The sequence below is a fragment of the Heterodontus francisci genome, chromosome 4 (genome assembly GCF_036365525.1).
Source record: "Heterodontus francisci isolate sHetFra1 chromosome 4, sHetFra1.hap1, whole genome shotgun sequence".
In the NCBI taxonomy this organism is placed as follows: Eukaryota; Metazoa; Chordata; class Chondrichthyes; order Heterodontiformes; family Heterodontidae; genus Heterodontus; species Heterodontus francisci.
The window spans coordinates 42,568,756-42,582,890 of record NC_090374.1 but is presented as its reverse complement, the minus strand read 5'-3'; the positions used below and the strand labels follow the sequence as shown (position 1 = coordinate 42,582,890).

General features: G+C 40.6%; 1 protein-coding gene across 3 annotated transcripts in view; it reads right to left on the bottom strand.

Moving 5' to 3' along the window:
* Positions 1-4,185: 4,185 nt before the first annotated feature.
* The window catches only part of LOC137368653 (neurolysin, mitochondrial-like), a 30,705-nt gene continuing 20,755 nt past the window's right edge, over positions 4,186-14,135 (bottom strand). For 2 of the 3 annotated variants that reach the window (XM_068028790.1, XM_068028789.1), the window contains exons 11-13: positions 8,416-8,544; positions 6,366-6,502; positions 4,186-5,021 (exon numbers count right to left, since the gene is read on the bottom strand). In XM_068028790.1, coding sequence (XP_067884891.1) covers positions 4,860-5,021; positions 6,366-6,502; positions 8,416-8,544 — 428 coding nt within the window. In that variant the 3' untranslated portion in view covers positions 4,186-4,859. The remainder of the gene's footprint in view (positions 5,022-6,365; positions 6,503-8,415; positions 8,545-14,135) is intronic. The other variant, XM_068028791.1, reaches the window with a different exon arrangement.

The window sequence follows — 14,135 nt, the reverse complement described above, 5'->3', positions numbered from 1 at the left end:
GGCAGGAGTTCCACCTCCTTGAGGCAGGAAATCCTGCCTAATGGAGCTGCCGGCTAATTAGCGGGCCGGCAGATGTTAGTCCCAGCAGCACAAACAGGAAAGGTAGCCACTGCTGGGACTACATCCAGCCAATGGAAGCAAGGTAAAGGACGGCCCCAGAAGACAGCTAAGTTTTAGGGCCTTGCCGGGGACAATTGGCTGGGCCCCGGCTAGGCAAGGGGGGTTCGGTTCGGGGGGGCGGGCCAGTGTTGTGCTTTGGGGATGGTTGGGGTTTCGGGGCAGCCCTCTGTGAGGAACAGGGTGCCCGATCAGGAGGGCCCCCCACTCCCAGCCCATAAGAAGGACTCCTGGTTTTACCTCATAGGGTTCTTGAGGCTTTTGCCATCCAGCTGCTGACGGTAAAATACCCGCAGTGGCGGGAGGAGGCCTTTAAGTGCCAGTTAACTGGCCACTTAAGGGCCGTGATTGCCCTGGGGCAGGTGGGCTGTTTCTCCCCGCCGCCGCCGCCGCCACCCCTACCCCATATAAAATTGCAGTGGGGGCGGGAGGGGGTCAGGAACGGGTCCCCTGCCTCCCACTCAATTTTACGCCTTCCCCGCCACCAGCCCGCTCGTTTGGCAGCTGTAAAATTCCGGCCTATGAGACTAATTTCTCAGAATCTGACCTCTAAAAGACTGAGGAAGTAATACAAAAGAAATTACAATCAAGTCAATTAACAGTGAAAAAAGCAATTTAATGAAACAAATTGACGAACTAATACTTACCTGTTATCCACCAATCTGCTCCCCTGCAGTATTACATCCTTTTTGAATTTCTTTCTCAGTGTTTGGCTCTGATTCTGAATTACTGCTCTCAATGATTCTCTCACTGTTTCCCCTCAGGCTCACTCGTTCCTCTCTCTGTCTCTCTGCCACTGTCTTTCCAGCTTTTATCTGTTAGTCTCTTGCATTGTTTCCCCTCAGGCTTACTCTCTCCACTCTCACTGACTGACACCATTTCTCTTGCTTTTATCGTTGGCCTCTTAATGTTTCACCATTTGCTCACTCTTTCTGCTATCATTTCCATCAAATCCTTGCATTTATTTCTTTCACTCAACTCTACTGAATGTCATAAAAATTGTAATTCATAGAGAAGCATTAAAAATTACTCTGCCAATGTCTTGTCTGAATTTCTCTTGCACTATTTGCTCCTTCAGGGAATTTAGGCTTGCTTTCTAACTGCTCTTGCATCAGAAAAAAAAAATTGAGTTTTAGGTCCAGATATTTTTTGGGCCTATGTATTTGTCATCCATCGTCTCCTGTTCTCCCTGTACTAGTGACCTTTCAAGACTCCATCATGGGGGCAGTGAACAGAGCCACTGATTTTTTGCTGGTTCAGTCGCTACCTGTGGATTTTGGCACACTCTGCACAGATGTCCAAAAGCTCAGTTTCACCAAATGATCCCAAGTTCTAGGGCTCACAGATCTTATTCCCAAGTGTCCCACAACTCCAGTCTACCCCCAACCTCCAGCCCACTTATCTTGTCCCCCTCCATTTCTTCCTGTCTCCATAACCTTCAGCCACTTTCTCACTTGCAGCCTCTCCCTACCAAATCCGGGTACACAGATCCAATCCAAATGCATGTTAGTCATCATCCTGCTGGGTGCCTTGGGCTTTAAAACATGTTAGAGGTAGAAATTGACATTAGTAATAGAACATGTGCAAACAAAACTTGCAGAGTGGGAAAAACTTTAAAAAAAGTCGAAGACATGTAGCAGGTAAGACATCTTAATGATAAACTATCAAGTCAGAGAGGAAAGACAGAGTCAAAGGCAAAGACAGAGAGCAAGAGTAGGAAACAACAGTATCTTAGAAAGACAGGCAATTTTGATAAAATTATTTATCCTCGTTAGTGAGATCCCCCATGAGATTGACCTAAAAGTTGGATCAAAAAGTCCATAACTGTGTTACCAAAGAAACAATTAGAAAAAAAAAGGATCCTACAAGCAGAATAAGATTATTCACTCATTGTAATTTTATATTTCTGCTTTGACCAAGAGCACAAAATATAGGCGGTCAGGTTAATCCTTTATTAGCTCCACAAGACACATTATATAAAGTACATAGTTTGCATCATTCAGAATATGACAATGTGTGGCATTTGTTTCTATACGGCACACCGTTTTTATTTTCATTCATGGGATGTGTGTGTTGCTGGCAAGGCCAGTATTTGTTGCCATTTCTAATTGCCTTTGATATGATGGTGGTGAGCCGTCTTCTTAAGCCGCTGCAATCCATGTGATATCGGTCGGTACACCCACAGTGCTATTTGGGAGGGAGTTGAAGAAGGAACATTATAGTTCCAAATCAGGATGGTGTGTGACCTGGAGGGGAACTTGCAGGTAGTGGTGTTCCCATGTGCCTGCTGCTCTTGTCCTTGGCAATAGAGGTCATAGGTTCAGAAGCTGCTGTCAAATAAATTTATGTTGCATTTTTTGTTTTGCTTTCTCTTGGTTTGAACATCGTATGTATAAATGTATATAATTTATGCATATATGCATCCTGTTGCCAGAACTTGCCTAACCTTCTATCTATAATCTTGGATTGGTATTTCCCCCACTCCTTTAAAACATGGGAAAACAGTAATAGTGAAATATATAAACAGTTTTAAGTCCTAAATTTGATAACCAATATAGACGCCATTGCATAGATCTTAACCAGGTTTAACCAAGTCTGTAAATAGTAAACCCAAACTACTTCATTGTATTACTTCTTATATTATGAAGTAGACCAAAACAAACAACGTTCTAATCAGATTCTTCATGAATGGAATTCTCATCGTTCACAATTGGCGACTAAGTACATTATCTACGAGCAAGAAAATCAGTGCAAGCACAGAGACAATATTAATGTGCAACAGCTGTAGATGAACCACTCCCTTTTATTCATGTAGGATCATAGCAAATAGGAGCAGGAGTGGGCCATTCGGCCCATCAAGATTGCTCCACCATTCAAACAGATCATGGCTGATCATCTACCTCTATGCCAATTTTCCCCACTATCCCCATATCCCTTGATGTCATTAGTATCCAGAAATCTATCGATTTCTGTATTAAACATGCTCAATGATTGAGCTTCCACAGCCCTTTGGTGTAGAGAATTCCACAGATTCACCACCGTCTGAGAAAAGAAATTCCTCCTCATCTCAGTTTTAAATGACCTGCCCCATATTCTGCGTGAAATCTGAATCTTATTCATGTGAAAGCAATTGCCCTTTTAAAATGAGTTTTTATGAGCTTAAGCATAGAATTTAAAAGTATATTGGTACCATAAGCAGCAATAATTCTAAATTATGAAGTAGAGAACTTGCCGTTTTCTGGCAATAAATGCCTTACCCTTAAGCAAGTTTCTCTCCCCACCCACTTCAATACGCCCCCCCACCCTCAAAACAGCCACAAATACTGTACTTTCTGATGACTTAAAGGCAATTATTTATTGTAGGCATGTTTCCCGTTTGTTATTAATAACAGTTTGACTTTGGCAAAGTCCTTGTTTAAATATGCATTATTAAATCAATAAACATTGGAATTTACTGAAATGCTTTATCCTGAGCCAAGGCAGATCTGTGACTTTTATTCTTCATATTCATAATCTAATAATTTGCTAAATAAGCAGAACCATTTGGATTGGGTTGGTTTAATCTTAAAACGACCATCAACTTTGTTGCTGACATGGGGATCTTTGGGTAGGGCTGGACCTCTCTGGTGGCATTAATTACTGTAACTATTCCTGTACACCCCAGTGACTTGGTTGCAAATGGGTTGCAGTAAATATTCCTGTACACCCAAGTGGCTTGATGGGATGAGGGAGCAACTTTAAAGCGGCCTGACAGCTGCTCCAGAGCAAACCCAACTCAGGAAGCCAAGCTACAGCCTGAAGATTTCCATAATAAATCAGATATATTTATCTTATATATTTTAGATTGCAACTGCTTATTTTTGTTATCTTGAAGCTGCTTCAAGATAAGCAAAAAGACCTCAAACTTGTCCCTGGAAATTTCTAAGCTGTTTGGATCTCTGCCCTGGAATCCCATATCACATGTCTTCTCTCACCACCCACACAAGATATGCCTGCCGAGGAAGTTGGAGCATGGTTTCACATCACTGTCTTTTCCCAGAAAAATGACTCAACCCAACAAGGTAGCCAGTGCACCTGTACCTGACTAATGAAGGCATAAAGCTGAACCCATATGTGCAATCATGCTCAGACTCAATATAATCAAATGTATCTTCCTGTTCATGTCTCAAGTAAGATCAATCTGCAACAGTATGCAAACATATTTAAAAACAAAGTTTATATAAAAAGTCTCTTTTGCAAATAACACTACCATAGAATAAAATATGTATCCATATAATGGATTTCTTGGAAAATATTTGTGTAATACACTGACTGGACTTGTAATCAACTGTTAATCACTCAATAAACATGCAGCGATGGAGGTCAGAATTGTTAACCTTTCCATCTGGCTTTTCTCATCAGTAACATGGTCTTTATTTACTGCTGCATATGCCAGGATGCTTGCTGCAGGCCAACAAAAGGACAAAACAGAACTGAAACCACTGTATGGAAACAAGATACTACGGGTGTGATTACATGGCTAAAAATACATTTTTTTTTTGTTTGGATAACCATTAAAAGCAACTTGAGCTTTGTGATCTCTTTATTTGAATTTGAATGATTACTTTATACATAAGCCTCAGTTATCCATTGTTCTTTCCACAGATAGTGTATATAATACAGTTAAGGGGTGAACTTTCATAGTAGTATCAGTGCAATGTTCCTCTAATTATCTGCGCATATATCTAACTCGGTGCAGAAAATTAGCCTTTAACAGGAGCACTTTCCTGTTGATCAATCATCAATCCTTTGCTCAGAAGGAAAGCCTTTTGATTGGGCTCCCGTCCAAGGAGGTTTTTGAGCATATCCATGCCATCTAATGATCCCCCCGGTTTGAGGATACAGTTTCTGTACTTCATACCAACCTATTGATGCAAAAAGGAAAACCTTAGTATACTTTAGTTACTTTTCAAAGTGTGCCAACAATTAGTAATCATTAAAAGCTTCTCATCTCTAGATATTGCCCTTACCCTGGGCTACTCACACAAAGAGGCAAAGAATGGCTTGTGTGGATCCAATGCTGGGAATTTATGAATGTGGAGGATATCAGTCAAAAATGATAAAGACACTAGCAAATGTATCTAATGTATCTTCATTTTATTATTTTCTACCTACTTGGAGTTCTTGCTGGCACAGTGTTCGTTGGCTGAAGCAGCCCAGGAAGTTACAAGGAAATGTGTGCAGTAAAACCTGTAGCTGAGGAGATGGTTCTCTTCGCACCAAGTGGCAACTGTTTGATTTACTCAACCAGCCATGAAACTAGCAGGCTGGAGTTCCTGAAGATACAAATAATTGCCTCAACATTCTAAAATTTCTAGTATTCTGGTTCAATCAACGTAGTAGGACAATATTTCTTTCCAATCTGCACAGCTGAATTGGTATTATTGAAGTAAATAAAATGGTGCTATCCTGAAAAGCAGGATTACAGAACCATTTTTCTTAAGGATTTGAGGGGATGTGCAAAGCAAATTTAGTCATTATGACTGATGGGGTACAGAGGCTTCGTACAAGATACTGTTGATCAATAACCCTCCTTGCAGACACCAAGGCCGGCTGTCGCATAATTTTTTAAAAAGTGGATCTCCCTTGGTGTTGGTCATGATATTAAACAGCATTGTCTCCGACCTAAGAACAGCAGTATTACATCATGTGACACAGAATAATTTTATTGCTAAGGGTAAAATGGTGCACAACATAATTATAACTTATATAAATAGGCATATCCTGATGTCTATTAGAGGATAACCATTCCCCTGTAGCTTGGCAGCTGCTTGTAAAACCTTTGTTTCTCCTCAAGATTCTAAGAAATGATTGGCTTCCCTTTTTTTAAATTACATTATTAAAAATAGTTTTGCAAGACTTCGATACATATTCCTTATTACAAGTTTCACATTTTGCTTTTAAAATTGATAAGCCCTGCTTGCCTGAAGTCTAACCAACTCACGAGACACCGTGGAAGAATTGTAATGTGAGAAGGGTCACCTGACATGTAGAGCGTGGGTATAAAAACCTAAAATGGGCTTTGCCTGATGATTTTTATCCCTCTTGACAACTTGGGCTATTCAAAATATTGTATTTGGAAGATAACCAATTAAGATAAGTAACTGCTCAATGATATCCAGTTTTGTTATTCTGGTGACAATCTGAAGCTACCCAAATACTTATTTCAACAGAATGCCAGTGACGAAAAAAGAATTGAAATGTTTTACCATAGGATCCATGATATGATTATTTTTGAAGAGGCTGTAGAACATGTCCATGGAAAAAACTTCACTGAATAGGTACCCATAATACTGACCATCGTAGCCATCTGCCAGGTGCCCAAAAGTAGCAAGCATATTTGTTCCTGAAAAACAAATCGAGCAAACAAAAAAAGCACAGACTGAGATGATAGATTTTTAGACACTATGGGAATCAAGGGATATGGGGATTGGGCTGAAAAGTGGAGTTAGTGTAAAAATTCAGCCATGATCTTCGTGAATGGTGGAACAGACTCGATGGGCGATATGGCTCACTCCTGTTCCTATTTCTTAAGTTCTTATGTTCTGCTTAGATTGCTGGTAAAGAGTCATTCTCTGCAAAATGACATGTAATTAAATGGCAGATTAACGAAGACAATTGTTCAACAGATCAATTTCCTACATTAATGCTGTAGTCATACTGACCATTAGAAATGGTATTGTGAGCTGCCATCCAGCATTGCTAAGGTTGCTGTTAACTTTGAAACAGATAGCAAGCTGAAAGCAAACAATCAGAGAATAGTTGACTGCACTCAGCAGCACGCCAAATTTAAAAGTGTAGGAAAATTCAGTTGTCACCTTCAGCCTTCCTTGAAGCAGCCAACTACGCTCCAATGCCTGAGGGCTGTAGGGCCATTCATCCGCCCCGCGCCCCCCACCCCCCAGCAGTGACTAACTTCCTGGTACCACTGGAAATTCAATGGGAGCTCAATAATATCTGAATTAGCTGAGCTAGCAAAATCCAGAGTCAGTGTTGGGAATCATGGGTGGGCACAAAGCCTGGCAGGTACCGTTCAGATGACATTACCACCGAAGAGGAAAATCTTGTCCTCCATTTCCAAGAAAAATGAATCTGCTGCACAATTTAACTGTGACAAATGGAGGGAATTTTAACAACCCCTCCCCTCCTCGTAGCTCGGTTAGGGTTAAAAATGAAAATAAAGAGCAACCCGGCCCCAACCCATCCACTTCCTGTTTTAACAAAGGCGGGTTGGGGATGCGTGTGACCCACCAGCACTCAGAAGGTGGACTGATCACGAAAACAGTTTAAGGAAGCTACATGTCTCCAATTTAAGTAAACTTTTACTTAAACACCTGCAGGCTGGGTTTTCTGGGCATCAGGGAACCCAGTTGCTGAAGGGAGGTGAGAAGGACATGATCCATCAGGTAAGTGGCTTTACAGCACTCTTGTAGGCCAGGAGAAGCAGGAGTGTTTCACCAAGCTTCTCTGTTTACCCCCTGCAATCGGTCAACCCCTACTCCCATTGGGTGATCGGACCGCCCCGCCCCGCCCCCCATCAGCCTCTCATCCGCAGTGTCAGATCCACCTCTAATCTGCTCCAGTCCAACAGCCTGTCAATCCGGCTGGCTGTCATATGGGAAACCTATTGAAGACATTTTAAACAGGTCCTGTTTCTAAATAAAATAGGATAATTTTTTTTTTAAATTAAGTGAATTGTGATTTAAAATGTAATACAATAAGTGGGGAATTTTATTAAGATTGACTGCAGCAGAAGCTATAGTACAACACTGTAGGAAATGTGCTTCCAGGATGAGATTTAGTAACCATCAGAAAGTACTCAGCTCTGGATTATTGATAGGTATGATTTGTATTCATCACACTATCTTTAACTATAGATTCCACCTGCCAGAAAAAAATGTGAATAGTGATTCTTAATGGTCCTTTAACAAGGCGATAGATAGACTGCTGGAAAAAGATGTCACCACAACATGTGGAAGATAAGAGTAAATTACTCTAAATAATAATTAACAGGTTAGGACCTCCTGGGGTGTTGCTTATATGGGGATCCGAGGGGAATTCTTGACACCCGGTCTCTGGTTATCTTGGCTCCCCTGGTGGGTGGGGGGAGTGGGGGCGGTGGGATGAAGGAAGGATCTGTATATGGGGAAGGAAGAAACCAAGGATGGGATGACCACAAAAGGGCCTGATGCCTTTTCTGTTCCAAGATATACAAATGTAAGAAAATACGTTTGAATTTTATGCCTGCAGGTTTTGTACCTGGTGATGCAGGTATTCCAAGAATTTCTTCACAGTTTTTGGCGTATTCCTCTGCCGTGTTAGCAGACGACTTTGTATGGAGTGACTGGTCAACCTTACTCAAAACAATCTGCCGCAGATTTAGAAGACCTGATAGGGGAGAAAAAAGGATAATGTAAACTTCTTCCAAAATTAGATTGGGAATGGGGGAAAAATAGATTAAAAGTGATGTAATGTATCCCTTAATTATCAATACTGCACTTTGACTAATATTGTGGAAGGTTAGCTGTTCTATTACATTTTCCCAATCAGAATATTTAAGAACCCGCAGATAACTGGAACATCCATCTGGCTGCCTCATCTCCTCTTGCTGTTACCTGCCGTCTTTCCACATGGCAGTTGCAATGTTGTAGGGCACAGAGAAAAAAGAAACATGTTAGAGGCAAAAAAGGAAATAAAGAGGTAAGATAGAGGAGAAAAGGCAAGAGGACAAAATAGAAAGAGAAAAGTAAGCAGAGAAAGAGAAAAACAAGTGTAAAGGGCAGACTTAATGGGAAGAGAGGAAAACAGAAATGGAAGGGGACAGAGAGAGAGGAAAAAAGGGGAAATTTACCTTAACTGTAGGAACATATGAAGCTGAGTTCTGAGGTGCGACTTCAGCCTGAAAAAGTCTGACAACCACGAATCAGAGTTTTGTTCAAAACTGGCTTGAGCAAGCCTTAAGCAAGGTGAATGGGCAGGCCCTACCATTGTTTTGTTGGTGACACCTATGCTACCACCCCTTCCCTGAATGATCAATAACTCCCAAGAAAATTAACCTATGCTTTGACACTATGGGTTTTATTTCCCTCCAGCTTCTAAGTGTAGCAAAACAAAATGGTATAAAAGCACAGAAGTGGCCAGTTGACCCATTGTCCATGCTAGTGCTTTGCTGGAGCAATTCCACACTAGCCTGACTGCCCTGTTCTTTTCCCATAACACTGTATCTTTTGCTGTTTCAAAATATTTATTGATGTTTCCCTTAAAGGATTCAATGGTCTCTGCCTCAACTACACACTGTAACAAAACATTCCATACTGCAACAACTGTACATGTAAATAAATTCTGCCTATCTGCTTTCTTGCCAGTTTTAAATTTGACATCTCAGCACTGACTTTCCAACCCAAGCAAATAATCTTTCCCTATTCAGCCTTTCAAAGCCCTTCATCATTTTGAAATCCTCTACTGAATTGCAGATAATGCTTATCCCATCATGTACTTCTATCAATTTATTTTAAAGGGACAAACACATGCAAACAGAATAGTGAATCATGTCACTCACTTCAGACTCCCCGCATATGCTGTCTGCACTAGGCCAATTTATTAAGGGTTCCTATTTGAGACTCTTTACCAGAGCCATTATCATCAAAATTAATACTGATGAGGTTTCTGCTAAACTCTGCTTCTAAATAGAGACTGTAACCCTTTTCAATGTTTCAGTTTATAGCACAGAAGGCAACCATTCAGTCCATCATCTCTGCATTTGTTTTTTGCTAAAGCAATCCAAAAAAAAAGTACCACTGCAATGATCTTTCCCCAAAGCCCTTTATCTTCTTCTGCTTCAAATAATTGTTCAATTATCTGCTCCTGTAGAAACAGTTCCAGTATCTTTATTGTGTGAACTGTAAATACTTGATTTCTTTTATTCCTTTGGCAAAGTATTCCAAGCATTGGTTAACAATGGCACAATGGATTCCTTCAAGGAAATCAAAAAAACCCTTTCATATGACTGATTAATTATTTTTAAAAAGAATCACAGTTTTTATATTTTGAAGACTATAAATCATTTCTGTTAAGATCTGAAAGCCAGAATATGAATTGATTTCTAAAACAGCGTAATATCTATTCTTATAACTATTCATACAAGACTGTTGTTTATTGGATTCATTATTCAATCTTAATAGCATATGCTGAAAATATGAAAGGTGTCCAGCTGTAAATTTACTTGGGAGTTTAAATACAATTCAATCCGACAATCAATATAGAAAGATGCAGCCAGTATTACAAATAATTAAAGTCCCACCTTGCTCAAATACAAAATTCTTATTTGATTTTTTTTAAACAATCTTTTTAAAATTACTAAGTTAACTCTGGAAAGTAGACAACCAGGAATTGAATGCTTGTATAATGAGTTTAGTTTAGTTTAGTTTAGAGATACAGCACTGAAACAGGCCCTTCGGCCCACCGAGTCTGTGCCGACCATCAACCACCCATTTATACTAATCCTACACTAATCCCATATTCCTATCACATCCCCACCTGTCCCTATATATTTCCCTACCACCTACCTATACTAAGGGCAATTTATAATGGCCAATTAACCTATCAACCTGCAAGTCTTTGGCATGTGGGAGGAAACCGGAGCACCCGGAGGAAACCCACGCAGACACAGGGAGAACTTGCAAACTCCGCACAGGCAGTACCCAGAATCGAACCCGGGTCCCTGGAGCTGTGAGGCTGCGGTGCTAACCACTGCGCCACTGTGCCGTAAACAACAAACTGGTACCAATGTAAAAATTCTGTACAAATCAATGCATATGGTATGACAATCTTTGCTTTCATAGCAAGAGAGAAAAACTAAAATGACTTGATCTCAAAATACTGGTATGGGAAAAACCTTTTAAAATCTGCAATGTGGGATGAATTTTTAGTTTGGCCTATGAAATACATTCCATTGAAATTCCAGAGTGCAGTGCCATGAATACACAATTGAGTCCTACCCTTGGGGACTGTAGTTTGGAATTTCAATATGATGTATATTTATGCCAAAAATTCATCCTCTCTAACAATTTCAGAAATGTCACAAATTATAGATGACTAGATTCTTTCAACCTACCTCTCTGCTGGTACAATTGGGCGTGGGGTAAGACAAGGCTGTCTACTATCACCATTGCTCTTTAACATCTATGTGGAAGCTATGATAAAAGGTGAAGTACAGGAAGGTGTCAAAGTAGGTCAATTGGTGAAGGTAGTGAGATTTGCAGATGACCAGGGTCCTAGTGGTTAGCACAGCAGAAGATCTGCCTTCTCCCCATATGGCCCAGTCACACAATGCCTCCTCTCTCACACGACCCGGTCACATACTGTCTTTTCCTTGTATGGCCCAGTCACATACTGCCTTCTCCCCTATATGACCTGGCCACACACTGCCTTCTCCCCTACATGACTCAGTCACACAGTGCCTTCTCCCCTATACGACTCGGTCACACAGTGCCTTCTCCCCTATACGGCTCGGTCATACACTGCCTTCTCCCCTATATGGCTCGGTCATACACTGCCTTCTCCCCTATATGACTCAGTTAAACACTGCCGTCTCTCCCATACGGCTTGGTATAACAGTCAGTGTTAACTGGTTGAATCCTAACATATTTAAGAGTGAGAGAAAAACATTTAAATGAGATTGCCTGTTCTTTTTTACGTCAAGATTATTTTCCACTACCCACATAACTGGATAAGAAGGTGAGACGAGGCAATAAAATCTATCAAAGCTTATGAAAACTGAAGTGAGCTGACATTTTCAAGGGAGTGAACATTCTAGATAAAGTAAAATTTTGAAGTATTTGGAAGAATTTCCCATAACCCAAATAATGTTGTGAGTCTGGCTTTAATAGATCTGGGGAAGGAAGGTTGTTGCAAAACCCAAGCAAGAACATAATTTTTTTGGACTTATTTTCACTATTTTTCATTTAAAGGCCACAAAACAGGCTATATTGATACATTTCCAAGTGCTCCCTTCCAATCAGATTGATTTAGGCTGAATAGGCCTTTGACAGCATCTGTAAGGATTTTCAGAGTTTCTTATTCCAGAGTGAATCCCAATTCATTCACTTGACCAATTGTAGCAGAATGCAAGAGAAAGGTAAACACTGGAAGCTTTGATGTGTTGTAGCTGATGGTCTCTACGAATGCTGGGGCTGATGGGATCTGAGCCTTTCTCTTGGAATGGGGGGTGGGGGGGCTCAGTTAGAGTTACAGTTCTAAATTTTCTGCATTTAACAGGGGTATTCTATCAATTTTCATGACCTTGTGAACAGTAATCCATTGGTAAGAAAAGCTGTATTTCAAAACAAAGATTTTTTTTCCCCCTAGAGTATAACGTTTGTAATGCTTGTTAAATGATTGCTTAACAAACGTAGACTTTTGTCTTGAGAGCTGCTGGGGTTTCTGTATTTGATTGGTCTTTTCTGTTGTTTTTAGCAGAGCTCTCCTTTGTTGGGTATTCTGCAACCGTGCTATGGATAGAGCTAACATTGTTTTGTGTAATACCAAGAGCATTATCCAATCTTAGCTCAATTGGTAGCATTCTCGTCTGAGTCACAAGGTGTGGGTTCAAGCATCATTATCAAGGTTTGACAACATAATCTAGGCTGTACTGAGGAAGTGTTGCATTTGTGGAGCTGTCATCCTTCAGATGAAAAATTAAATCAAGGTAGATGTTTAAGATGCCACCCATGATACTGTTCAAAGTGGAACAAGGAGCATCACGGCCAACATTTCTCCCTCAGCCGACATCACCGAAACTAGATCAATCAATCATTCATCTTGGGGTTATTTGTGTGTTTTGCTGGTGGAGAATGGCTGACACATTTGCAAATGTAACAGTTTCTGCACTTTAAAAGCTAATTTAACACTGCATTACATTATAACAATGCTAACTGTCAAATTAAGCTAAACAAAATACTGACATCCTGGAGAGACTGAGAATGCAAGTGCCACTTCCCACCTGTTTCTACATTTTCTTTCTTGCCAATTGCCTGTCCTCCTCTCCTGGTTCCTTACCATAGGCATTGATTACTCCTTCCCCTCACCCACCCCATAATCTGCTTCAAATGTCTAGTATTCATTCTCAATCCTTTTCTGACTTGACACTTAGACATATGTTTCCAAGAGGTGTCAGTAGTGGGCAACATGATAAACTTTCTGGTGTCCTCAACTTTGTGGGGGATGAGGGCATTGGGGGTATTGGCAATTGCTGGGCCCCTCCAGCTAACCTGCACGTATCAGCCAACCCAGCACGAACCAGGAACCAAACTTGGGACCTTCCTTACCTATATTGTATAACTCACTAAATTAACTCATGGAGCCATCAAGGAAGCCCTGGAAACCTACTTGTTTGATGAACACACCAAGTTTGGGGGGTGACAAAATGTTATTTTCCTGTAACTACTACTCACTACACAGTGAAGAGATTGTTTATTTAATTATTTTATTCCCCCCTCACAAATGTTTGTTCCCTGTTCTAATGAAAGTACTGCCTCTTCCATGAATGTCTAATCTTTATACATAAACCTGAACATCAAATGAAGGGCATCACAAATGAGTCCAATCTTGTCCTCACTCAAAGTACACCTTTCAACCAAAGGGTCACTGGAAATAATTCTGGCTGATTTTATCCCTCCTATCCCAGAGGCACTGAGGCCAACTCCAGCAATATATCTTTGCCCTGATTGATATTATCTAACCCACCACTGACTGAGGATCTTGTGCTCTGCATAGCTTTGAACCAGAACACCAGGTGCAATTACCATTAGGGCGTGATTTATACAAAAACTTCTCCCAACAGTGAACAGCGTATGTACTAAGACCCTGAGGACTGATTTATTTTGGTAAAGGGTTGACCAGCTGGAGAAGACCTAATTCTTCGAAGTATAATATTCCAAATACCAACACACCTAAATGATCTTAGCCTATGATAATACAGT